Source organism: Trachurus trachurus (assembly GCF_905171665.1).
Source record: "Trachurus trachurus genome assembly, chromosome: 4".
NCBI lineage: Eukaryota > Metazoa > Chordata > Actinopteri > Carangiformes > Carangidae > Trachurus > Trachurus trachurus.
The window spans coordinates 22,841,263-22,869,214 of record NC_139898.1 but is presented as its reverse complement, the minus strand read 5'-3'; the positions used below and the strand labels follow the sequence as shown (position 1 = coordinate 22,869,214).

Below are 27,952 nucleotides of genomic sequence, written 5' to 3'. Positions count from 1 at the left end.
ATAATTAGTCTATTGCACATGGCAGGAGGACTAGTCTGGAAAATCCTGACAAAATGTACCAACCGTAGACAAACAGAGCTTCCATTATGTGACGTGCTCACTGCTCACCAAACTTACACTGAAGATTTCCACCTCATTAATCCCCCAGAGACGCAGAGAGCAAAAGTACTGAATGAAAGTCAGAGATGACAACATACGTATTTATGTGTATATTTTTTAAAACTGTTGATCAACCTGTTAAATGTTAAAAAGGGAAATTTAAATACTGATAAAATTATCATTTAATTTTACAAATGTCTACAAAATTGGAAAATATGTAAAAGAAAATGGAAACTCCTAAATTGGAAATTCACAAATTACAATTATGCGTTTCATTACATGGGTGTGTTGGGTGTAAGACCAGATCTGACTGGAAAAACAACCCAAAACTGTTAACTGACCAAAGGAAGTGTCGAAATCACATCAGTTTCAGATTCAACTTCTTCAAATTTGGGTATGCAGGCCGGGCATAGTGCAGGGTACCGTGTCTTGGCTGAAGACATAAAACAGAAGTGGGTACAACTTTCTTCTGAAAAGCACATTTTATAGCATACAATTATCTGTCTTACATAATGACAAACTGGTGAAAAATGTGGCTCCCACTGTTCCTGGTTTCATTTTATTAGTTTGAAAATGAAAACAAGACTTGTACTAGTCAATACTTCCTTTCACAGCAAACATAAATGTACAACCTCTCTGTTTGTAGTTTAATCCTCATCTCCATGGTAATAGAACTGGTACCAAAGATCATCTATGAAGGAAATGAATTACTCCATACAAAGAAAACTTTGTCTTCACTTTTGTCCTTGAAAAATCTTAATACAAGGCTCAAATACTGTACATTTACCTCCCAGAGCTTTCAACCTTGTTTTTTCATGGCAAGGTTGGTTATTTATAACAAGACTATAACCTTGATTGAGCATGATTGAAGTTCATATCTTTAGTGTTCATCTTAGTTGTTTTTCAAGGCAGAGGGGATAGATATTTCGCTAAGGAAAATATGGCTGCTGTGTTTTCAGAAAATCTACAAAAGTCAGCCCCTGAGTTTGGAAAGTTGTGGCTTCGTCATTCGTGGTCTGCCTGAAAAAAGCACCATGGACTTCCTTACACAACTCACATTATAGACTGACTGATATCTTTCACTCCCATGACTTCACTTAAAGGACTCTTAAAGTTCGGTGACCACAGGCAGTTATAGCTTCACCTCACTTCAGTAGAAGTAAAGGTCTAGTGAGTCCCTGAAATACCGTAAGTGAATATTCAATTTAGAGTAGGAATTCAAACTTCTTTTCTTTTTGCCTTTTTAATGTTGTTTCCTCTAGCCTACACAGTGCTCATTGCAATACAAACGATAGCAAACACACTAACAGCCTGCTTCCATGGCCACTGGTTTCAGGACTGTAGTAGTCAGACACCAGAATGAGACTCGGAGTGAGACCTCTCATCTGTCTCCCCTCTCTCTGGGTGGTTCGTCCCTTATTCAAATAAAAATCTGCAAAACGTAATTTCTGCCCAATGCGCGCGCCCTGATGTGACGTAATGGCACGTGCGAGCATAGAAAAGCTGGAGGCGGTGCGCGCGGGCGTACAGTACGCTCAGATTCCGCTCGAGAGCAGAGGACAGGCACCGGTTTCAATATTAAAAGTATAAAAAAATATTGTTTTAATAGAAGATATTCAACGCTGCTGAGTATTCCTGTTAGGTTATGGACAAGACACGGCTCTGAGGGAGCGCCGAGCAGCACCACTCTGTCATTTTTACCCACGGACATTATGATGAAGAAGGATATTAACTTGAGCCTGGCGGAGGACGCAGACCTTAAACCGCATCTCCGCGACGCAGAGAGCATCCTCAGCTCCCCGGACCTGGGGCTTCTCAAACTGGCCTCTCCGGAGCTGGAGAGGCTCATCATCCAGTCCAACGGCATGGTCACCACGACACCGACCAGCTCCCAGTTCCTCTACCCGAAGACGGTGACGGATGAGCAGGAGTTCGCCGAGGGCTTCGTGAAGGCGCTGGAGGACCTGCACAAGCAGAACCAGCTGAGCGGAGACGTGCAGGCGAACAGCGCGCTGGACCTGGGCGCCAACATCGCTCCGGTCACCGTGCAGCCGGATCTACCGGTATACACGAACCTTAACAGCTACGGCACCGGGCCATTGGGAACCACTGTCAACTACTCCACAGACACGGTCCCTTTCCCGCCTCCTCCGTCACACCATCTGGGGGCAGCCCCGCCGCAGTCGGAGCTCTCTCGGGTCCAGCCGCTGAAGGAGGAGCCTCAGACGGTCCCCGACGTGCAGAGCTTCGGCGAGAGCCCGCCGCTGTCCCCCATCGACATGGACTCGCAGGATCGCATCAAAGTCGAGAGGAAGAGGCTCAGGAACAGGATCGCAGCCACCAAGTGTCGGAGGCGCAAACTGGAGCGCATCTCCAGGTTGGAGGACAAGGTCAAAACGCTGAAAAATCAAAACACCGACCTGGCCTCGACGGCCGGCGTGCTGAGAGAGCAAGTGGCCCAGCTGAAACAGAAAGTCCTCACCCATGTTAATAGCGGCTGTCAGCTACTGCCACACGAAGTTCAAGTGCACTAGTAGCCAGAGCCTGAGGGACAGACTTGCAGTTGGGCTACTGACCAGCATATAAGCTTCATGGACTTTGTTAATGGTGTTTTTGTTTTTCTGTATGTAGCGTTGCCCAGATGTGTGCTGTTCTTGGTGGAACCAGTGCCAGGCCACTTAGGCCAAATTGTACAAGACTGTTTTAAAAATGCTTTGACCATTGGCAAAATGTAAACACAGGCTACGTGGTAGAACAAGATATATTGATCTATTTGGACAAATGTTATTCCTTAAGCAGTTTTTTCAATACCCATTACTCTACTGTGACTAAAATAGCCTACGGTATTATTTCTTAAATTAACAGCCGCCTATTGGTTTATTTGGATTTATGCAGAAATAAAGAGCGTTTTCCTTTGATATGTTCAATCCTGTTCTACCTTGTATTTGTGTTTACTGATGAACAAGGCAGCTTTAAAATGCTATATATTTTCAATGGAGTTTGGCCATAGGCTTCACTGATGGGGGGAAAAAAGAGAAAATAGGCTATGCTCAGCTTCAACCAGGCCAGATGGCACATGTCGATAAATTTTTCTTGTAAAAATGTTTACAGACTGGCTGTGTCTTACAGTCTCATACCTGGACCAAGCAGATTAAAAATATTTATATATGCATATTTGTGACATATATCCTTAATATATGAGGAGTTGGCTGTAAGAAAAATGTATACACCCATATTTGATAAGTAAGAGATAATCTACATGTAATCTGTTTACCACATATTTCTGTAGGGAACAATTTGCATGTTGTTGACAAACTCGAATGTTGCCCACAGCTGGGTGTCACAGGGCGCAATTAGTCAGTGTTTATTATCTTTAACCTTTACAGACACTTGTAATTATATATTTTTTACTCTGCTGTGTCTTATTTCCGTGTGTCCTCATTTTAAATGTGAAAAGTCGTAACCTTTTTGTTGCACTGACTGTTGCTGTCACCTCTAGCCTACAGTTATTTGGCCTCACGACGGTGTGTTCTGAATTAAATGCTGCTCGGCAATAAACACTGTTTCCTCTATTTTGGTGAATCTCTTGTATTTACATTCATATAGATGAAGTCAGAGTGTGCAGCTGTAAACCAGATGTTGCAGCTTGCAGGTGCATCCAGGCCTTCAGGTGCTGCTCCATAGAAAATAGCCCCCGTGGGTTATTTTCTATGGTGTTTTAGGAATAACACATTCATAGAGACAGTAAAAACACATCGCAGGTTTTTCCCTTTGTCCTCTGATGAATAAAATCAGTGTTGTATAATAACTGGATTTTGACTGCATGGTTTCTGCTCTGAGCGTCATAGCATCACCATGGTGTCTATCTCCATCTGCTGGTTAATTGCAAAATTGCAACAAAAATACATCTTGCACCACTGGTTTTCAGGCCATTGTAGAGGCAGTTATGCAATTTTTGATGTAAACTGTAGATGTGTAGTTGTCCCTAAGGATCACTGAAAAGTCTCCAGGTTGTCTGTTTTTAAAAGGAAGAATAGATTGATTTCACTTGTTGTCAGCATGTTGTTAAAGGGAATAATATGGCTGATATGTACTGGTCTAGTTTATTCCTCAGCTTACAGAATTAAATCTGACATAAAAGTATAGCCTATATCCAGGGCATCTTAACATCTTTTAAGATCAGGGTTTGATAAAGTACTGTTGATCAGCCTCCATTGTTGCCCAGCTGGTATGAGCAGGAGACTTTTTAGATTGGAGGAAGCAATCACAAGTGTTTTTTTTATTAGCCAGTTGCTTATGCAATTTGATTTCCTTATTATCCCTAAACAAACGGTGGTATGGTTCCACCGTGCCTTCAAGAGTATTTATTAGATTTTATTTATTCATCCAAATATGGATTAATCGTCTGGTAGCCTAAACTCTGAATGACCCAAGATATAAGGAAGAGGGTGTCGTTCACAGACGAGAGCTCTGAAATATTTATACCAATTTCTGTTTTATGTTCCCCACCATTCCCCCTTGTGAGACTGCAGAGTCCACAAGCACTAACAGAGAGATTGCTTTGGGCCTGTTGACCTCTGAGCAACAACTTAAGATGGCAGAGAGATAAATACAGTAGTTCATGCCGCAGGTAACATGCCTTTAGTCCCTGAGGCACAAAAAGATGAGGTTGACAAAACACCACAAACAGTAACATAAGTAATAGTAGAATTCCTGAATCTTACAGCCATCATGACATCATATATGATGTGATGACTATTTGTTGGGCAAGATCATAAGTGACCTGGTTGGTTATAGTTATAGTTACTATCGTCAGTTATATTCCCAATAAGCAGCAAGTATGAAGAAAAAGTATTTATATCTGTTTGTACATGTTTGAACGCATGCTCCTATGTACTTTGTTGGATGCAATCAGTGGCTGCAAATCTGAAACCCCCCAAAAAACAAGACCAAGATTTGACATTTCATGTTACCACCACCTGGATAGAAACAAAAACTTCACTCACACCTCACTTTTGATAGAGGAAGTAAAAGTCACTGGGGAGAGCAAGATTTGCAAGTCTCTCACCTATTTGAAACCGTAGTACATTTTATTGTACACATCCTTCATGTATTTAAAGAGAGTGGTCTGACTTGGCTTTCCTTTAATTTTCTAGATGCTCTGCCAGTGATAAAGGAATTGATAAACTGAGAATTTTATGGCAAAACACACATGACTGAGCTGTAATAGCCACAAAATGTGAAAATCTCAACTTTGTCTTTAAAAATAAGATAACACATTCCTTTGCACCCTGCCACTTCATTGCAGATAACTGTTTCCCTCTCACTCCCAAAGGTACAAAGTCTTCAAAACAAGAGTCATCTGATTGTTAGCAACTTTTTTTTTTATTGTTTTACCACAAAGTACAGATAAAAACATCCACAGCATATTCTCTCACCTTAATGGCCCAAACTGAGGAGGATTTGAAGAGGCAGTGATACGAGACCAAATAAAGTTACATGTTTCTGCGTGCTAGTAGAAGATCTAAAGTCGGCAACCTCTACCAAGCTTGATGGCATTTCTTTTTGTGTAGATACTGTAGTGTGTATTGCTTTGTAACTGAGTGACACATTCATTCACAAGCAGGCCTTAGAAATTAATGCAGATACAGTACAACATGGCTCTTTTAGGGTTTTCAGGTTTTTACTGTCTTTTTTTTTCACTCTTTTTTTTTCTCTTTTGTTGTTGTTGCAAGCCTGAGTCGATACAACACAATCCACACATATGACTCAAAGGTACAATATTTACAGATCTGGTTTATATAGAGAGGAAGACATATTAGAAAGGAGAACAGTTTAAAAGTTTGGATTTTACCAGGAAACAGTCACAACCAGTAAAATATATGCAGGATCAAAATCGTCTCCCGGGTTTGTTGTGATAATTCTTAACCAAGACTTCACTTCCTTTCTGATATAACGGCATCATTACTGTGCCTGGGGCCTCCTTTTTTTCCTACTTTAATCGCCAATAGCTGATCAGTGAGTCCAGGTTTACTGTATGCTACAGTGGACGCAGTGGTTTTTCTCAATATTAACAATTATGATTCAGATTATCTTTACTTCATCAAGTAATCATGATTTTGACAACCACAGTAATTTTTATAATGCTTTGCCCTCTCAATCCATAGGTGATCTCCCTCTTGTCCATGTCTTATCAGGAATAACAGCATTTCAGACTTTAAGATTGCACTTCACACTGGCAAGACTTAAATAACAATGACAGGTAATGATTTTCTTTAATGACCAGGGTCCCTCTCAGTCCACATTAACATCCAACATCACTTGTTTTATTACAAATTTAAACTTTTAAAACTGGTCTCACTGCTCATTCTGGTATCCTACAGCAATAAACCGGGAGCTTTGGATCTTTGGTGAAGTGAAATTAAAGAATACCTGGCAATCCAGTTTTAACTGTGTAAACTGTATTAAAACAAGTGTACAAATGCTTGTATGACCATTTCTGAGGGAAGGGGGCGTGGTGCATGTCAAGACGAGGAAATGCTATGCTTACTCAAAAACAGCTCTTCAACAAAATTGTGTTCTGATGACACAGTAAACCTCCTAAATATTAATATTTGATGCCTGCATTGATTCAAAAGAAGAGTCAAGTTTAGGCTAACAGCTGCTTCATCTGCAATCAATCCACCTGCAGCTGTTTGATGCCTCTTTGATTTAAAAGAGTGGTGTCTGTAGTTTTTCACCTGAAGACTAAGCGTCAGAGATAACATTACACACAAACAGACAAATAAACCTAAGTCCACACATCTGTAATACTGATACTGAAGACATCTTACTATGATCATTGTTGGTTAATAAGCAGAGAAGCATTACGATAGTGTGTAGTTTGACACATTCGTCTCTCAGTATCTCAAAAAAAAAAATAATTCAAGATAACACGATACGTGAGCTGCAAACATACAGTAACACAGGCCTGGATCCTTTCAAACTAGATTTAAGATCTAAAAAGATGAAAAACAGACGATATCTTGCCTGGCTGTTGTTTGGATTGAGACCGATATATGCAGTGCATGCTACATATGATTGTTTTCCTGTCTTGCATTATCTTTGCTCTCTGGGTCTTCAAGTCTCAAATATTACTTGTACAATGACTGCAGCTGAGCGATTATGGCCTTCATTCGTTTAGAAAGAAACTGCCATTGTTGTGGTAGTTTCAGTGAGGTTGAAACCAGGCCTGCACATCATAGTGGCTTAATAGTCTCATATTTGCGCCGTATAAAAGCAACAAATTTAGCTCTGGCCCAGTTGTTGATCTTTATCACATGCTAATTTATTCTCTCTTGGTGTTTCCTTTCACTCCCTGGGGTCTTACTATCATATAAAGGCAAAATACCATTAAAAAAAATCATTGAACATATCATTGTTTGCATCCTCCAAACCCATTTCAACATGTTTTAGAAAACATTAAAATGTGTCAATGATAATTGTCTTTCTGATAGAGTTGAGGGGGGCTGCATGATTTTCTCTGCCTGACATAAAATACTGTTCAATCAATATATAGCTAAACTGAATGGTGGGTCACGGGATGCTTTTCATATGTCCTTAGATTTTTATATTGTCCATAAGTGATAGCAAGAACAATAGTAGCTTGAGGCTGTTAGGACTGAAGACATCGAAATTTCAATTTGCCACCATAATTACAATCTTTCTGCTAAACCGAAATTACACAGCACAAAGTTTCTCCAGCCAGCTCCCTCCACTGATAACAAAGCTCTGCTTAGATGTGACACATGAGCAGCAGCAATGCTGGAAATCACATTGAGTAGATTTGGAGGATGATTAACATGTTGCAAAATTTCTGACTTGTACTTCATGCTCAAGGTGCCATTGCACTGCATTTTTTCTTAACAAGAAGTTTGAATTTCCAAACCAACAGGGAAATGACGCGATTCACGGAGGAGGCAAACAACTCCACACAGCTTTCAAACACCCTACAGCATAAACCTTTTTTTATATATATTTGATACTATCCTCATAGAAGTTCATACTTTTTAAAATTCATTTCCAGAAATGCATACCTGTAGATATTATATATATTGCACAACATTTATATGTACATTTGAAATAAATATAATTAAATAAAATGTGTCTCTTCATTATTGTTTTTTACTATTTTTTTTAACCTAGATATACCTTGTTCATATTTTCCCCCACCCAGTGTTTCATGTATGAAAAGAATAAATGGGGCACCAGAATATAAAAAAAGTCTGCTGAAGAAATGTAAAAAATTAAATTAAATTAAAAAAAAGGCCAAATGAAAAGGCTAAGATGAATAATGAACAACAAAACTCTAATACCTGCAGCATCCATGTTTAGATAGCAGGTGAGATGACACAGAACAGATCCATGTATGCTTGATTCTGCATCTGTATCCAGAATCACATAAGAAACTAGCACATGAGTGTGGAGCAGCTTTCAGCTGAATCTTTCCTCCCCCTGACAGGTAACTCCATTGTGACCTCCTCGGTCACCAAATCCAAGGCTGACATCTTTTCAAAACATTTGACTGACATGAAACAAAGTACTGTAAACATCGGAAGGATTTAAATGGCACTCTGAGGACGGACGCCGTCAAATCCTTCTTGTAAAACCACACTGAGGAACAGGGAGACAACAGAAAATGGATTGAGAAAAGAACACGGGTTACAAAGAGTCTGAAACACTTTAGTTTAACTGAACTCGCTTTGGCATCAGACCAACACCCGCACTGATCCAAAAAACAAAAACAAAAAAACAACACATTTTAGCTCCGGTATGCGGAGGAACAAGAAACAAACACACCTCAAGTTCCGGTCCACTATAATCACAAAGTATTTCAGACACTTTTCAACCGTGTTCTTGAGCCCATCTGTCAATCATCTTTCCCAAGTTGCACAAAGAAGCAGGAGAGTAAGTGAAAAGGATGATGGAGTATGGAACGGAGGCCCTGGGGTCCAGCTGAAGGAGAAGGAGGAGGAAGAGGGAGAAGAAGGGTTTCGGGGAAGTAGTCAGCTTTAACATGCACAGTCCTGGTGAGGTGGAGCAGGCTGCTCTGTCAGCTGGGGCCCCTGTTTGGCTCCTGTGACGGCAGGATCTCCAGCATCCAGGCTCTCGGACATCTTTTCACAGATGATGTCAACCAGACGCTCAAAGGTCTGCTTCACATTGATGTTGTCCTTGGCGCTGGCCTCAAAGAACTCAAAACCTGGAGGGGACGCAGCGTATGAAAGACGGTCAGAGAGGTTTAATGAGGACACGGTCCCCTTTGGAGCTGCGTAGTGCAGTGGTGGATACAGTATGTGGCACAGAGTAAATCAAGTGATATACAAACGTTTATCATGGTAGTAGCATGTCTATAGTGATTTCTGCTGGCCTGTCAGCCCACACTGAAATATCTATATAGATACATTTCTGGTTCCTAAAAGGGTTGGTCTTTACGACTTTGATCATCCCCAATCAGTTCATCGAGCAACACTAATGGGACACAATGTCCACCTGTCCACTGCGTTGCTTAGTCTAACATACCCCTTTTTAACTACTATCCTCATCTGTGCAAGCCAAGTAGGAGAAAGACATCTACCTTTAACAGGCAGTTTTTTTCTTTTTGTATCTGGTTTCTCTTGTTAACCAACTGTTTCATATAGTAAACATGATAAATACAACTTGACGATTGGCGATGAGTGTGAATGTTCCTCAGTCAAAATTTTAGAAGATGTTATACGGCATAAAACCTACACAGTACATTGAAAAGTTTCAGCAGGCAAATAGCTCAGCTTAGCATAAAGACTGGAAACAGTTGAAAACACTTAGCCTGGCTCTGTCACAAGGTTAGAAAATCCTCTAACCAGCATCTAAAGGCTATAATAAAATCACCATCACAACCATTACTGTGCTTGGCCATGAAATAGCATGACCATGTAACTTCTTGTTGTAAACTCAGGTCACTGTACATAACTGTGACTTGTAGATATGAAGTGTTGGTACAGTGTTTGTATAGTGTACTGTAGAGTGTGTGTACACCATGAACTCACCAAGGTGTTCAGACAGCTGCCGGCCTCTGTCTCCACCCACCACACGCTCGTCCTCCATATCGCACTTGTTTCCTACCAGCAGCACCTGGGCGTTGTCCCATGAGTACGTCTTAATCTGGGTCGACCTGGGGACCGACACACTCAGCTGTCAGAGAGGAAACTCAAAAGCTGTGATCACACACTGCTGCTGAAACTGTCCGGAAGTCTGAATTTCTTTTTCTCAAAAACGCAAGTTCTTTTTTGTTTACCGTGTACCAAAAAAAATTTTTTTCTTCATCTCATTTCAAGTCACTTGGTTTAACAAAACTTTAACATTGATTACAAACAAGCTCAACGCTGGTTTAAAGCTATGTCTGGAAGGAAAAAGGTAAAACTTTGACAGTGACATAAATTACACTAAAACAAAGAAATAAGATTATGATGATTATTTCCCAGGATTTTGATATTAAATGTTACGCTGCACAGAAAACAGAAGATGAAGGAGCGACCTAAAGTCCTGCTAGGACACAAAAAACAGTAGATCCCTGCATGCGGCCCTCCTGAAGACACACAGGACATGGATGCAGTGGACCGATAAAACAATACAGAGTGAAAGATGAACCTGTTTATCAATCCACAGTTATCTCTACATCTATTTCCACACTGGTGCTGGTTAATCTAGATACCACGCAATGCCCCCTCTCACAGGACAATGCTCTACGGTGTCGTTTGTCATGTGACAACACCCCTTAGCCAGTCACGTACCAGTCCTGGACGGCGTTGAAAGACTCCTCATTGGTGATGTCATACATAAGGATGAAGCCCATGGTGCCTCGGTAGTAAGCTGTGGTGATGGTTCGGTAACGCTCCTGACCCGCCGTGTCCTGGAAAAGACGGAGGCAATATTTTTATACAACAGTAATGTCATTACAGCTTTTTCTCTGAATCGAAATGTCAGTTTTTGCTTCTAAATTCAAAGACACACCATGAAAAGGACAATTTAGGAGAAAAAAAACACAAACATCATATTCTTCCACAATTTTATACTACTTAAAAAGGCACATAAATATCATAATATTGCTGTGTCGTGCAGTAATTACAATCTGATCAGAGTTCAAATTCTCTAATTAGCATTCGTGGTTTATAATACATAATCAAAGTACTGTCTAGAAAACAGTTAAGTTGAAAACAGCCCGTGTGTGTGTGTGTGTGTTGTTTTAGTGTAATTGGTAAGTTTATCTATGCTAGGGAAAAACTACAGCCCACACACAGCAAAGCTGCTGAGTGTGCTGACCGCTGCAGAGTAGAAAGAAATACAAACTTTTGCTTTGCGCTTACAGTTTTGATGCATCAGCAAATGTATTAAAGACAGTATTCTAAAATCTAACTAAATATAATGACTAAGTTTTCCATCCTGTGAGTCTGCAATGCACCTTCTTTCTGAAAAGGTTTCAGTTAATTATACCAGCCACTTTGGCAGATAGCGCACCATTGATTTCTTGTTTTCAGTTAATGAATTTGGCTTGTAAAATGATAAAAGACTATCTGCAGGGCGCAGAAGCCAAATCCAGACCCACTGAATTATTTTTTGTATCCTCTTATTTCAAAGTTACAGCAAAGTTTCCTCTTTAATCCTCAGAGTCCTCCACACAAAACGTCTATCATGGATTTAGATGTTTCAAACCTGCCAATATGCCAGAGGACTGTGACAGAGTTTCCTGCCATGATTTCAGAAAACCACAGCCAAAAGATGATCTAGCCTAACCCCCCCCCCCCACACACACACACACACACACACACACACACTGAGGATCAGGCATTGCATTCAACATGTCAGACTGCCCACATGTTCCATTAAAGCCAGCGTATTAAAGGGCCTCTGGTGGTTTTAAAATCTGCCAGTAGGTGACACTTCATCAGCTCCTCCTCTTGTCTTTGTTTCCGCTGTGAGCTTTGCCAAGAAAGTGTCTCTCCCTCCCTCGCTCTCTCCTTGGCCACAGACTCTGGTGAGGTTGAATTTCAGTGCTAAGCCCTGATGAATGCTCAGGGAATTAAAGCTCAGTGCTTTCTGATACCCAACACCCTGTGTCGCTCTCTGAGCCGAGCAGCTTCTGGTTGAACAGCATCACTCTGCGATCAGCAGACCGAAAGACAGAGACTGACATCTACTGCACAGCCACTTAAAATGACCATGAAATGTGAAGCTTATATATAGGCTACATAGATGTGTAAATATGACAGATATATAGTGCAAATATGGTAAATATGAGGCTGTAGCTGCATAGCTTAATATAGCATTCATAGGTTTGGACTAAGAAGTTAAATAAAGTGGGGTAAAACAATTTAATTGGTGAACATTAGAGGTGTTGACAGTGGATCTAATTACATTTAAATAAAGCCAGGCTATCTGTATTTTTTTAAACCATTGTTTACCTCATACGAAGAAAAACATATCTTTCTTATCAAACAATGTGTATAGGCTGCTTGAGTATTATAATTATATGCATTATATATTGTCATAAGCAGTGACATCAATCAAAAATACACAAAATATACAGATGGCAATAGCAAGACACAACTGTATCGGTGCTTCAGCTGTATGTTGACAGGCCTGTGCTGTAAACACATACACTCCCTAGCTTTTCTTGGACTAATCAATGTATCTATTCACTCAATCACACATGATCGGTCTCAGGTCACAAAAATATTGTATGACGTGTATTTTTAGCATGCCGCAGCTCTGACCTTTACTTTCCTCATTATGCTCTGTAACTGCAGTTTGCACTCAGCATAATGTGCTGCAGGTCGCTCACGATGAGAGAGCATCATCTCCATACCTGAAAGTGCTGGTGTAGGTAGCACCGAGTGGCGTTTCATAATGAACACGGTGCCGTAGCCTACTCATCTTTGTGCTCACTGTGAAGATGATGGTTACATAACATATGAGACAAAATTATTGATCTATCAATAAAAAAAGACCCACAAATGACCCTATTTAGAGAGTGTAAGTGTACATCTTACGGTGTGATGACTTTTGAGCCCACGACTCAAACCATTTGTATTTTACTCTACTTGAGTCTCAGCTGAGATGTAGAGATATGGGGGATGGGAATTTCATGTGTGTGTGTGTGTGTTTGTGTGTATTTGTATGGAAGTGTGTGGTGTGCGAGTGTGCGTAGGGAGGGGAGGGGGATATCTACTCAGGGAGATGTGTAGTAATGGGGGAGGGGAGAGCAGCACCCAGCCATTCGCCTCTCATGTTCTGATTGGCCAATGATGTCTTCCTCACTGGAGGCAAGACCTGGCAAAGGCTGACAACAGAGGCACACACACACACACACACACACACACACACATACAGAGTCTTCGCTCGCCATCACAGCTCGGTCTGCTGTCGAACACGGAGTTAAGGTGGAAATTATGTGACAAGCTATTTCTATATACCATGAACCTGAAACACCAGGCTCCTGCTGCTGAGCTCACCTTGGGGGGGCCTGTTCCCTCAGCCGGCCTGTCTTCACTCTATGATTGTGTTTACCGTTGAGCCCCCCAGGAGACAACACACGTCTGATGTAACAAAAGCATCAGAATAAACACCATCCTGTTTGCTCCTCAGGGCGCGTCGTCGTAACTGTGACTGTGACGGTTGGGCTTATGTCATACTTGACTCTTTCTACTCCGTTCTACTCATCCAGGGGGTCAGCTGGACTAAACACCCTTTGCCTGCATGTTGACCGTGATCTGAGGATGCGCTGGTTTTTCGCAGAGCAGCAAATGACTTATCTTACTATATTTTATGAAATGTTATTTGCTGTTTAATGGCAAGTCACTCAAATTCATGACTTAACCATATTCTTAAAGCTACTAGCTAATTCAAGTTTTATTTTACAGACTCAAGCATTGCAGAAATATCTTTTTGTCAGTGATGTTGAGCAAACATCCTGCTTCAGATGTAGAGCTAGAGGTGTGTGCTAAAAACAAACCACACCAAACAAAAGTATGAACGCAACACTTGTTTTGAACCTCATCTTTTTTGAAATACAGGATCCAAGAGAGGTTATTCTTGTTAGAATTTGTTTCCAAATGTGTTTAAATCTGTGTTGGTGAGCAATTTCTCCTTTGCCAAGATCTTCCATCCACCCAACGTCACATGTGTGCCGTATCCAAGGCTGATCACATAGCATGATGATCATGCTACATGTGTGTTTTGGGCTGGTCACAATCAAAGGCCCGCCCAAAATGTGGTAGTTTTATCACATAAAACAATTCCACAGATGTTGCATGTTTTAACGTGCAGAGATCCACTGAACAAACATATGTTGGCCATGACTCCACAGCATCAACAACCCGATCAACACAAGTCTGTGATATATGAAATCCACAGTCCATTGCCTAATACATACCTTGTTTCCAAATAAAACTTCACGGTCTTGGTGGTATTTTATTTTTGATGAGCCCAAGGCACACCTGTGTGATAATAATGATGTGCAATCAGCATTGATAGGCCACACCTGTGAGGTGGATGGATGATGCTGGCAAAGGAGAAGTGCTCACTAACAAGGATTTTAACATTTCAAAGGAGGTTAAGTCGAAAGCAACTGGACTTTAGTTATTTGTCTAGGAAGACGTTTCACCTCTCATCCAAGAGGCTTCATTTTAACACATTTGTGAAGGAAATTTAGGAGAAAGGAATGTTTTGTGTGCTTAGAAACATCTTAGATGTTGTGATCATTTCAGACTTTTGGTGAGGTACTTTGGACAATGTACCCTGCCCATGTGCAATAGTGTGCAACTTTGTTTGGAAAGGTGGGGTGAAGAAGAGCCAATTTGGTAACCCCTGTCTCTAATTAGAACTTATATAACAGAACTACACTTATGCAAATATTTTTCTTTTTATCTCACAAATACACAGAGGGAAAAAAAGACAAATGCACTTGGACTGTCGGACTGAGCCAAAGGTCATGTGTTAAAATGCAGCTAGCCAAGGGACACTGAACCAGCTGCAGGTGATGGTGTAATGTGGGAAACAGAACAACATTTTGCTCAATGAGCTTGCACACCACAGTGAAGAAAAACAATGGGGCAAGTCGTTTCTAGTTGTTTCCACCTTCACACCCTGTTCTCATTAGCTCCTGTGAGCAAGGCAATGAATTACACTCGAAGAATATGCAATAAATGAAAGATGGTTCCAGGAACAATAAAAAAAACTAAACAACTCAAATAAGGCAAAATGAATTTTGCCATCTTTGTGATATTTAACTTATGTAATTGATGTGTCTCACAGCATCACTAATATTGTATTGATTCCTGTTCAAATAAAATGTTTAAGTCCATTTGCAGATTTTCCTTCCATGTGATAAGATATTTTCATTAATTCTAATCGACTCAGGTAAATCATTCACTTACATACTCATCCAACTGGAGCTGCAGCAGCACATTCACAAGTACTTCTAGATTTAAATTATAGATTTTAGTTTCAATTACTCTTGTCCATAAACTGTGAATAGCCGGAAGTCTTACCCAGATCTGTAATTTGATCCTCTTGTCATTCCTGTAGATGGTCTTCACCTTGAAGTCGATGCCCACCGTGCTGACGAAGGCCGGGGTGAAGGAATCGTCGGCGTAGCGGAACAAGAAGGAGGTTTTTCCCACACTGCTGTTTCCAATGATGAGGATCTTGAACATGTAATCAAAGTTCTGGTCCGAGGACTCCTTCTGCCCGTAGGTTGCTGTTGCCGAGGCCATCTATGGACAGAGAGAAAGGTAAAATATTAAAACTTTAATCAATTAACTGCCTTTATCGTACAAAAACACACGGTAGTAAACAAAATCTTCGGTCTTCTCCATGGGCTGTAAACAGATTGGAGAGGACTTCTGCCAATTCAACTTGCAGATATGATATGGACTGAACTGTCTAAATCTCTTGGTGATGGTGCATGGACCCAGAACCTTGGATGCTGACTTGCAGAATTTAATCCTGAGGGGACGCAATGGGACATGGGAAGTGAATCGATGTTACCGAAAACTGACAAACAAAAGTAGCTGAGTAGTACACTTCATGGCATAGTCAGATTTATTGTCCAGCTTGTTTAATTATTTAAATGTAATGTTTCCTCATTGTGTTAATAGAAAATATGATTTGGCTGCAATTACTTTTTCCACAAATTAGTTTTATTTAAACATAATTTCTAGGACAGAATGCAGGGGTTTCCTGGTTGTTAACACAGGCAGCCAACCCTGGCTGAATTAATGGAGACATTTTTATAAAATAAACCCAAGAAACCAATGGAAAAAAAAACAACAACAACAGAGGCATGGTTTCATGCAGAAAAGGTCATCTATTTAATGAGTATTTAGACAAAAGATGAGATTCTGTCAGCATCTGTCAGGCTAAGTATTACAAATGATACTGATTAACTAGTCAGGCTTAAACATTGGGCATTTGCTTCAAGGTAATTAATCAAAGCAGCATTTTGCCAAGTCAGGGGAAAAACAGGAAGCCCATCTGAGTTTTCTCCATTTGGTGAAATGTCGGAGGCAAATGGCTCAATCAGTCAAAATCAGCTGAGCATGTGTGAGGAATAATTTATTGTGCTTGCAGAATGGTGCACCAAGAAGTTAGTTTGGAGTTTGATATTCGCCAGCTGGATGTCATTTAAAGTCAGTATCATCAGCTAAGGTCTTATGTCGGGGTTTTTTTTAAATCCCAAACCATTATTTCAGATGTTCTTTTGTCATTTGGGTGATTAACAAAAGTAACTATTCACTGCTGTTCAGTGGAGGCAGAGCAGTCAGTCAAGACCAGAGACAGATGCCAGAGACACAGGTGGATGCTGGTACCTGTGTGAACAACTTGTTCTGGAAAAGGTCTGGCAAATGTTGTCGATGGCAGGAGTCTCATACTTACAGCTAAAGTTACAGTCCGGGGGAGATGTAGCCTGACATCTAAACCAACCCTGACACTGCTAACAAGTAAGTACAGAATATGACTGTGGTAACTTTAGCTGTGGGAACCTACTACACACTCACAGAACAAACTGTGGCAGGTAGGAGGTTAGCTGAGCTATGACTGTTGCAGACGTTCTTACAACTGATAGGCTACTGAAGATTTTTAGGGGATTACAGTGTGTTTCCTCTTAGACACACTCAAACACAACTTCTGTCATTAAAAGGGCTTTCTATACGTTTTTCACTGCTGCCGAATGTTGTTTCTTGTTGGATTTGTGCTGGTGCCTGGTGGTTGTTGCTTTGTTGTGTTGAGTAGAACTACATCATTAGGACAGTTTGGAGGCTACAGGGAGTCGCTATCAGCATGCTAACTTTAGCAGAAGAAATGTGTGCAGAAAAGAGTTTATATTCCAGTTTGAATGGAGATAGCTCTTGGTCAATAAACAATTATAGTTATCACCACCCTCATGAAGGCAATTTAGCTTAAAACATTTGAGATTGAGGAAATGAGGCGGGGTGTAGCCTATTGGAGACAACTTAGATGAAGCATTTAACTTAAATGGATTTCAACATTTCTGTCCTCATCATCATCTCGCAGTGAGACTGTCGATCGTCTGGATCGTTTCCCCTTAAGACCGACTGACATTTGCTAGGAAATAGCCACAATAGCTTTCACAGAGCTACAAGACTTTAAGGATACAAGACCTAAAATGATTTAGAAAAGCTTGCTGCACAATGACTTGAGCCCACAGGACGTTGAGTCCCTGCACCCTGCTCTATATTTAGACCATTATCTCGACTCAGCTGCAGTGGAACACTAGAACTCTCAGGGAATAAAGCACAAACAAAACAAGCGCACCCTCCTCACAGCTCTGGCCTATCAGTTTACATGAAGAAACAGAGAGAAGCTTGCTAAATAATGAAGAAGCACCGACCCCTCCTCAACACACTGGTGATTTGTTATGCAATTGACTTATAAAGCTGCCAGTAAACCTGCTTTGGGCCAGTGGGGTTCAGACAGGAAACTGAAGAGAAGGAGAATAATAGAAGCAGGAATTATCGAGATAATGGTTTTTGATAATTCCTGGTGTCCTGGTTATATGTAAATGGGATTTTCTTTTCGTGTTTCTAATTTTAGAACATCAGAATATGCTGCAGCAGCATGGTTATCGATCTCTATTCAGTTGACGATAACTTCAGCTCTGCCTGTGACGTCAATAACTCCTCACAAATCTGCAGCCTGAAGCTCCTGTGGGTGCTTCAATAGACTGCACCACATACAGCAAATGCTTTATATTATTGAATTGTTCACTTCCAAAATTAAAGAAAATGGGAGACCCTTACCTGAAAACATATATATCATAGGCATAAAATTTAATTAAGAATACAACATTAGTTTTTCAATATTTTATTCAGTTTTTTTGTTTGTTTGCTTTTTGTATCATAACCAAATCACCTATTACCTATCAACTTCAAATGTGCTTGACATCACCTAAAATGTAACTTAACATTATATACTGTTAAGTCAAAAAGTATTAGAGTGACGGTGACATGCCTTCTACTGTTTAGGCCTGAAATGAAATCTCTTTCATGGTGTTCAGAGCAACAAGACCTGTAGCCTTGTTGTGCACAGCCCCAGACCAATTTTACAAAACATAAAGAAAAGGCAATTAAATAGTTTCTACAAGTATTATTAGTTTTATGAAAACACTTATACAAGCAGTAAGTGTTGCTGGCTGGAGAACAGGGCATAGAGAAGATACTGCCAAGCCAATTTACAGCAAATGATTAGAAACTAAATAGTTAATCTATAAATATTTACATCTGTTTATTTTTATGTTAATTTGTCCAATTTTCATGATCTCCAAAGATGAGAAGATGAGCCAACAGATGTAAACAAACTCAAATTAGAACAGGGTATTTTTATCACTTTGTCTGTTGAAGTCTGCTAAGCACTGTTGGCGTCCAAAAGCGTTTTCACTCTAGATGATTGCAAACGCTAGTTTCAGTGCTCTAACAAGAGACCTGCAGTGTGACTCACTGAGGGAGAGAGCATATTCCAAACCAACTTCAGGGAGAGCGAGTGCAAACACAGAGGTTGAAAGAGATGCATATTATGTTGACAGCCAACGTTACAAACTGTATCCAGTGAACCAACGGTAATCAAACTGCGAGTTTAACAGTGTAAAAGCAAACACAAGGTCGTCCTAAAGCACGGGAGGAGATAACTGCCGTCTCACTGACCCAACTGTTTGATTAGGACGACACACGAAAATGCAGTTTAGTTTAATTTAAGGGTTCTTCTCACTGTTTATGTTTTCATTTTATATGTTTCAGTCATCTGAACATTCAACAGTCTGACTGCAAGGAAAATGAGAACAAATGTATTTCAATGCACCACATTAGAAGTGGGCTATTTCAAGATAAACAACTGGTAGCTCTAATTCTTCAGGCGCCACTGAGCCATGGCAGAAGAAAGCAGTTATAGAAATATTGCCTTTGGTTTAGTTTCATATATAAATTTCAGGAACATTTCAGTCTTATGTTTTGATTTGCCTCTATTCTTAACCAATCTTTTACGTCACATGCTTCATAGAAACTGGCTAAATTTAACCACACGAAGACTAAATCTAAAAATGCAACAAAGTCTGTTTCTCTGGCTCTAACAAAAGCACAGCTGCTGAAGGTGAGATGACATTTGATCACAGCCGGGGTTCGGTGTTCGATTTCCTCTCTGGGCGGCCTTATTAAAACTTGCACTACCGCTGCACCAAAGTGTCCACTCAGCTCAGCAGCTATTTCAGCCCATCGATGAGTTCCTTCGAGCTGAGTCAGCTGTGTTACAGCAATGGCACATCACACAATAAGACCGAGTTTTAAACTTGGAAACAAACATTCAAGCCAAGGACTCAAAACTTTTTTGATTATCTTTGCTTCTACACTGTGTCGCACTATTTATTGCAAGCTCACAACTGAATACTTATCAAAAACTCCACTTGCGTACCAAAGCACTTTCTTCATTTACCTCCTCAATAATATTTCCTGCATCCTTGTGAGTGCTATAGCTTGACCTTCCCCTGAACCTCTTTTTAAATGTTTTCCTAAAAACTTGGACATCTTAAACTTATTTTTATTGAGCTTGTTCTGAACCAAATAGCTAAAACTGAAAAGTAAATATGGGACAGTTATTAATAGCAGTGATTAGGGGAGGTTAAAAATTAGCAGCCACTGCTGGAAGTCTGGGTCTTGTCAAACACCACCAAGGCCTTTTGTTGGTGTTCAGAAGAGGCTGTTCGCTCTCTGCTGTGTGTGATGGTGCGGTGAGATTACTGCAGCCTTTCCTCTGCGTCTCAGAGATTAGCTACAGAGAAGAGAGTTGGTTTAACCTTCACTAAACACTAATTTGATACAGAAGCTTACAGACTGAGGCCTCTGTGCTTAATCTCAAAGCAATTAACAAATTCTCATTATGCAAATGTCTACCAGGCTGCAGGACACTGCTGCTGCTTTCATTTGGCCTCGAATCGATGCCTCAACTGTCTTTGAACAAAGCTACAATCAGGTGTGCCAATACCTAGTCTGTCTGTTCATATTGACACTTTTGTCAAAAGCATCTTAGATTTTTCACACTGAAGCGAGACTACATTAAAGGTGTACAGACAAGAAAAATGAATTTGATTCCACTATGGGTCATAAAATTAGTGTAATAACTAATCTATCAGACGATGTGGGGTAGTTTTTTTTCGCATTGGATAATGCAGGCACACGAATTATGCGTCACGTTGCTCACGATTCATCAGCCATTGCTATTGGATCCGTCATCCGTCAATCAAACGTCTGAGACACACACATAACGAGCTCAGTCCCGCCCCAAACATTGAATCTCCCGCCCGCTCGATAACGACCAATCAAATTAGTTTTCCTTACTCGGGTAAACTCGTGCGGCAACTCGTGGAAACTCGTAGAAGGAAGCGCAACAAACAGGACAAACAGCCATTTCTGAACACCTTTAAAGACTTGATCTCTCACATAGACCAATCACCTGCCTTATATTGTGTTGGACCCCCATTTGCTGCCAAATACACAACTAACTGCGATGCGCTGTGTATTCCTGACACCTTTCTATCAGAACCAGCATGAACTTCTTCAGCAATTTGAGCAACAGTAGCTCGTCTGCTGGATTGCGGGCTAGCCTTCGCTTCCCATGTGTATCAATGAGCCTTGGTCGCACCTGACCCTGCCGCTGGTTCCCCACTGTTGCTTCCTTGGACCACTTACATAGATACTGACCACTGCAGACCGGGAACACCCCACAAAAGCTGCAGTTTTTGAGATGCTCTGACCCAGTCGACTGGCCATCACAATTTGGCCGTCGTCCAATTGCTCAAATCCTGACGCTTGCCCATTTTTCCTCCTTCTAACAGATCAACTTTGAGGACAAAATGTCCACTTGCTGCCTAATATATCCCACCCACTAACAGGTGCCATGCTGAAGTGTTATGCAGTGTTGTTCACTTCACCTGTTAGTGGTGCCTGGTCAGCGTATATATTATTTCTAATTCATGTGCAGACTGGCTATGCTTTCCCACCGAGATGAATAAAGTGTCATCATAGTTTTACATGGTTTGACAATCACAGTTGAGACAGTGAGACGAGACTGAGTCTTAGGAGGGACAAAAACTGCGAAATAGCCATTGACGTCATCTGTGGAACATAACACAGCTCCTCCATCATGGAGGGAGGGAGGGTAGATGGAGAGATGGATACTTGGATTGATAATAATGTTGGCAAATGGACACATATGTCTACATCTGTTGCCCGGGTTGCTGCTGTTAGTTTAGTTTCACAAGGGATTTGCTGCCTTAGTTGTCCCAACACAGTTTTTTTATGCTTCTGAGATGCGATTGAGCCAGTTCTGGTGGTGAGACTTCTATAGAAGATGAGCAAAAACGCATTGCATATGACGATTAAAAAGCCCTGAAATTATGACAACGCTATGTTAACCACGGGACTTTTCCTAAAACTACTCTTTATCACTAACATGCAATTTAACGTCCATCCGTCTCCATGAGGGCTCTTGAGTGTTATCTGCTTTACTCAAGAGCACACAGATCTTAGTCCTCTCTTCAGTTCTCTGCCTGGATTTTCAAGCCACCCTCTATAACCAGAGGGAATATATATATTTTTTATCCTTATTTAATTTAATTTAATCATGACTAAGAGTTGAGAGTTTCAGTGACATCATGTAACTCTCCCCTAAACCTGTCACCTAAAGAAGATTGACGGCCTACTGGAGCTGGATTGATCCAGAGCTAAGTGCTGCTGTGGCCGGCCAGTCGGGCCCATTTAATCAGTATTGGCCAGCTTCCTGCAGACTCACAGCTTATCCCCAGCTGATTCCAGATCACCCAAACACCTTCCTGCTTAAAGATAGTTACAGAGAAACCTGCTGAGATAGCGTCTTCAGCACCACCTGACAACACTGTGGTGACATAAACAGTCATAGAGGAAAAAGCACATCTGAGTTTAACTTGGCGGGATCATCTAATCGATGTAAAATGAAATCTAAAAACACAATCCATTTCATGTGCCAAAAGATCAATAGCGAGGAAATCAGAAACCATTCATGAGATCTATTTATGTGATACATTAAAAAGCACTCAAATGTTAATTCATTGTACTTTTCACCAAACATACTCAAACAACTGGCAGTATATGAGCACTTGGAGGTAAATTTACATCAATAGATTTGTAACAATCAAGCGAGCAGGTGGCTGTCATGACGTTGAAGGGCAACAGTCAGCATTTCCCAGTTTTCCATGATAATTCACTGAATATCTTGTTCTCGGCAGCTGGTCGAACAAACTGTGAACTCTGGGAAATATTTTGTATATAATCTGTGGATAAATGAATGATCAAAATAATTGTTATTTGCAGCCCAAGATCAAAACAATTGGTTGCTTTTTCTACTAATTGTTTTTTAATCACAGTTACACAGACACTTATTTTGAAAGGGCAGCATTAATGCTTCCTAATCAAGGGGTCAATCACTCTCAAACTGTTAATGAGAGTTGCTGCTTCACAAATTAAAGATCAATCAGAACGATGTACAATGTGAATAAGGTTTGACACCTATTTACAACAGTAAGCAAATGCATCTCGTTGCCTCCTCCATTAGAACAAATAGGTACATTTACTCAAGTGCTGCATTTAACAGCAACATTGAGCTACTTGTATCTAATTGGAGGGTTTCCATTTTATGCTGATATCATATGTGAGGATAATGAAGTACAACTCGTTCCATCCTCAATCCTTTGGGTCATATCAAAACTGCCACAAAACTCTTTACAGTCAAATCTATTTAGTTTAGGGGACTTAGTTGTTTAGAAGTGAAATCAGCAGCAGCCATTTGACCTCTGACCCCTGTCACAAACCACTGGCATCTTTCCTTACTGCCTACTAATGCTGTTCTCTTTCTTTGCTAAATAAATGAAAGGTAGGCTATTTAATGTTTTTTGATGCCAATGTGTTAAAAATCTTAAGGATTACAAACTAAAAGTGAACCACTTCACCGCGGCCTGTTGAAATTCATTAACAAAAATCTTTCAAAAATAAATCTAATCTCCCGTCAAGGTTTCACAGTTGATTATCACCTGACGTATCACTAACGAGCCTTTGCTGTGAAACAATAAGTCACAATGGTCTCGGAGAAGAGAAGATGTCTCCTCACCAACACAGCAGTGGTGCTGCGCAGCTGCTGTCCTGCTCCCAGGTTGCCTGAGACGGCATTTTTTCCCTGTTTCCACCAATCACGTGCCTCCTTTTCTAGGAAGCGTGGGGATGCAGATGAGGATGGGAAGCTAAAAATAGCATCACTTCATTTTTTTTCTTTCACGGCAAACAGAAAGAGGAGCGGGGAGCAGGCAGGATGAGGGAGAGATGGTTTTGGGCGCTAGAGTCTGCAGGTGAATCCAGGACGTGGGTCTGTTGTGTGAGCCGGTTTATTTTTATTTCACAAATATAGGCTTCACATACGTCCTACTGCATGTGTCTCTTGTTTTAATATTCAAAAACACATTCATCAAAATGTGTTTCTTTCAAATGGTCACGTAATATTTGGTCATGGTAATATATTAGATCGTATAGACCAGTTCTAATAATTTATAGTTTTTGCCCAAAAGCTGTTGATATCTAATATTTTGTGTTTATGTTCCAGCGTTTTAATCTCTCTCTTTCTACAACCTACAGGAATTCAAGAATTGTTTCCATTTCAGGGCTGTTTTGGTTTTCTTATGAATATGTAAAATGCTTCTCAAGCAGCTTTAGACAATTCACTGAAAATGATTCTTTCAGTAGCAGCAGCTCCATTAGACACGCAGACATGACGGGTAAATACTTAACAGGGTTTCACTGGTCAGACAAGCATCTCTCAGACTCTGAAGTTCAACATCTAAAACACAATACAAGATATCGACCCATCGCACCGGCCTGGCACTGGTTGGTACTCGAGCAGCGTTCGTCACAGGCAGTGTGGATGTCGCCCCTCTGTTTTCCCATGAGAAACAGCAGATGCGTCACTCTCGCCTTCAGGTCTGACTGCCAGTAACTTTACCGTCAGCAGAGGAAGTGCAGATGCGGCTCGTAGACTGTGAGCTCATAATCACTCTGATAGTTTGGCATCGTTGTGTACTCGTTTGTGTCTCTTTGTGCTCCCTTTGAGTCTCTTTGCATTTGCTTTGTTTTTGCCTATACGGTTGACTGTGACTTTTATTTGCATCTGTTTGTGGTCGTTGTGTGTTCTTTTTTAGTCTCTTCGCAGTCACTTTGTGTCTCGCTGTGGGTGTTTTCAGCTCTTTGACTCACAAATCATGAATATCTCCAGTCACTTCATACTGAGGTTTAGGCCCCTGATCCTTTGGGCCCCTGGGCCAGTGCCAGATAGGTCTGTTAAGTAATCCATTTATGTTTGCAGTATCCAACATCTTTTAACTTTACAGACAAACAGACCATTGAGGCTTGAATCATTTCATTATAAATTTTCAACAGTGTAGCTTTGAAAACAGTTGGGGGTGGCGATTTAAAGCCAACAGATGCCCCCTCCCTTAGACACACAGGACACACTTTCATCTATCGCCTCAACTGCACACCAATTTCAAAATCTGCAAATCCTGAACAAAACATTTATTTGCCAGTTCTCATCCATGTACAGCCCATACTCAATATAGGGACATGTCTATTTTCAAAGTTATAGAGGCTACTATAAAACAATATATTGTGAATTTTTGAGAGCTCCTAAAATATACAGTCAATTTCTCAGTTTTCTTTTGCTGTGTCGTTTTTTTCTGTTTATTGCGAGCACACACCTTCAAGCCCATTCATATGAAAGTACTGACACATATCGTTGAAGGCTACCAAGGAGCACAGCGGTCTTACATGTAAATATGGCTCAACACAATGTGTTAAATTTCAGTTATATTCCTATAATCATCCTCACTCGGACTAATGGTGAATTCAGCTGTGACCTTAGGTTATAGCACGATAGGCCCGGTGCTCTTTTCATCTAATCTACCCTACTAAATAGGCCTACTAAATGACTGGTAATTGGACACATGCATGTCAAAAATGACATTTGATTACGCTCCTACAGTTTTGCATGAATATCGGTGTTTGGATTTTATATTTATTTGTGCCTAGCCCATATTCTTTTATAGGCTACCCCCCCGTTTTTCATTATTCAGACCATCGGACGGTGTGAAACGCCTTTTCCTGCAGGACAGGCCCCAAGTCAAACCAGAGATGCACTAAACGAGCATCAGCCTACACATCCATCCATACACATATCACCAAATAATATTTACTTCATACATCCGAGACGATATAATGGGTTTTCACATCGAAAACAGCTGTTCTACAGCGAGCATCTATACGCTATTGGTTCTTTAATCTGAAATCCTTCTCTTGATATTTCAGTATACGCAGTCACAAACGATGAATACAAGATGTGATATGTTTAAATATTATAACCGTGATTTTTTTTTCATGTGCGATAGATAGATAAAGAGAGAAATCCCACCTTTATAGATTTATATCCAGCTGCTATCCACCGCGTCCAGCACCCGCAGAAACACCACCACAGTCAAGTCAGAAGCTCGCGCAACACTACATCCGGGTACCAGTTTCAAAATAAAAGCCTGTAAAGGAGCGCAAGTAAGGCGCCAGTTAGAATTTTTGTCATTTCCTCTCTGTCACTCTTCTGAAGCAATGCGTATTGATATCCTTGTTTTACTGTATCCTGCTGTTTGCTTCCTGCATTGTCTTTTTTGCAAACTAGGCTACATATAAGTGTCAGAACCAAAATCCAATCAATCTTAGCTTTAAACTCAAAATGTAAATTCAAATTCAAAATGGAAAATTGATGCCTGATATGATAGTGATCTAACAATGAACATAGGCCTATCATTAACCAATATAGTAGGCCACAGACTACTGGTTCCATACAGGCTATATTGCCTTTTTACCTTGCCACTCCATGCCAAAAAAGAGCCCCATCAATTTAGTATGACAGTAATAGGCTAATGGATAGGCTAATATAAAAATAAAGCAGCATTAGGCCTACCCCAATTTTTTTTTTGGTCCAATGCATTTGTGGTTGGATAGATGTGTAGCCGTCGTAACCAGTGGCTAATGTAGCCTTGGGGTGCTAAACCCTATAGAGCCAGATGAGATTTCTGGTAGGCTATTTTTTATATCGATAGGCTACTGCAGGTTTTTGTTTGTTTGTTTGTTTGTTTTTTGGGTGGGGTGGGGGTGGGGGGTTAATAGTCACACATGAAGCCTCTTTACAGGGTTGAATCTTCGTATGTTTCAGCATTTGAATGCAAACAACTTAACTCTTTTATTTTGAAAGGAAATGTATTTCTGTCCTTTTGAAATTCCGCCATCTTTACGCAGGCAGAAAACGTCGACGTAAAATGAGTGACAGGTGGGTGGGGCGGTGGGGGAGGCTGTGTGGGAGATTGACGGCCTTGTCTGACAAATCCAGAGACGCGCCGTCACAACTGTCCTGAAACACTCTACCTCAAATATTCAACCTGTCATTTATTATTGATGAGCTTTGGCTGAGTGGTTGAATTATTGATCAAGAGGTCAGCAGTAGCCACTGCCATTTCCATCCAATAACGGACCCTTGTCTTATGCCTGTAAAAATATCACTGCATAAACATTTCATGAATTATAGGCTACTAATAGTGTAGTAATAGTAGGTAGTAATAGTAATAGTAATAGTGTTGTCTGCTGTATTTATTATATTTATTTGTCTTGAATATAAGATTTTCCTGAATATTTTCTTTGTCTTGATTAATTTTGTTGGCTATTTAAGTTAGTATTGTAGTGTTCTATTTTTTCTTAGAGTTTTTTTTGTATAGGCTATATAATAGGTATATGGTCTATTTAGTTTTATTTTTGTAATAATTGGGTGGCAATGTGGGCACTCCAAGATAAGTATAGGAACAGTATAGTGTCATTGGATTTTTACCTTGATTTCTTTGATTAAAACTCTTGGGTTGAGCATTGGACTTTTGCCCATAGATCAACCACCACCATACAACAGAGGGATGAAAATAAAACAAAAAATCTTTAGTTCACCCTGCTGCACAGTTAGGGCAACATGACAGGAATATAATACACTCATTGCAATATTAAAGTTAGTAACATATAATTGCAAAACAACAATCATATCTCAAAAATTAAAATGATGATGATAGTTTTGCTTTTATTCATGATTTTCAGCAATTACAGAGAGGAAACACAGGGAGGAGCCACTCGCCTGCAGACTGCAATGTTATGTCAGCAAAAAGTTT

The 27,952-nt window shown here is 40.4% G+C and overlaps 2 protein-coding genes across 2 annotated transcripts; one reads left to right on the top strand and one right to left on the bottom strand.

Moving 5' to 3' along the window:
* The first annotated feature begins 1,652 nt into the window (after positions 1-1,652).
* On the top strand, positions 1,653-2,787 carry LOC310985089 (transcription factor JunD-like). Its single transcript, XM_083970541.1, has one exon. It carries the CDS (start codon positions 1,812-1,814, stop codon positions 2,631-2,633), a length of 822 nt encoding a protein of 273 aa, XP_083826667.1. The 5' UTR covers positions 1,653-1,811; the 3' UTR covers positions 2,634-2,787.
* Positions 2,788-9,149: 6,362 nt separating this feature from the next.
* rab3ab (RAB3A, member RAS oncogene family, b) lies at positions 9,150-26,211 on the bottom strand (the record flags this gene model as incomplete). Its single annotated transcript, XM_083970472.1, has 5 exons — positions 26,167-26,211; positions 15,666-15,890; positions 10,911-11,029; positions 10,167-10,291; positions 9,150-9,340 (listed from the first exon to the last, which is right to left on the bottom strand). Exons 2-5 carry the CDS (start codon positions 15,888-15,890, stop codon positions 9,150-9,152), a joined length of 660 nt encoding a protein of 219 aa, XP_083826598.1. The 5' UTR covers positions 26,167-26,211.
* Positions 26,212-27,952: the final 1,741 nt, after the last annotated feature.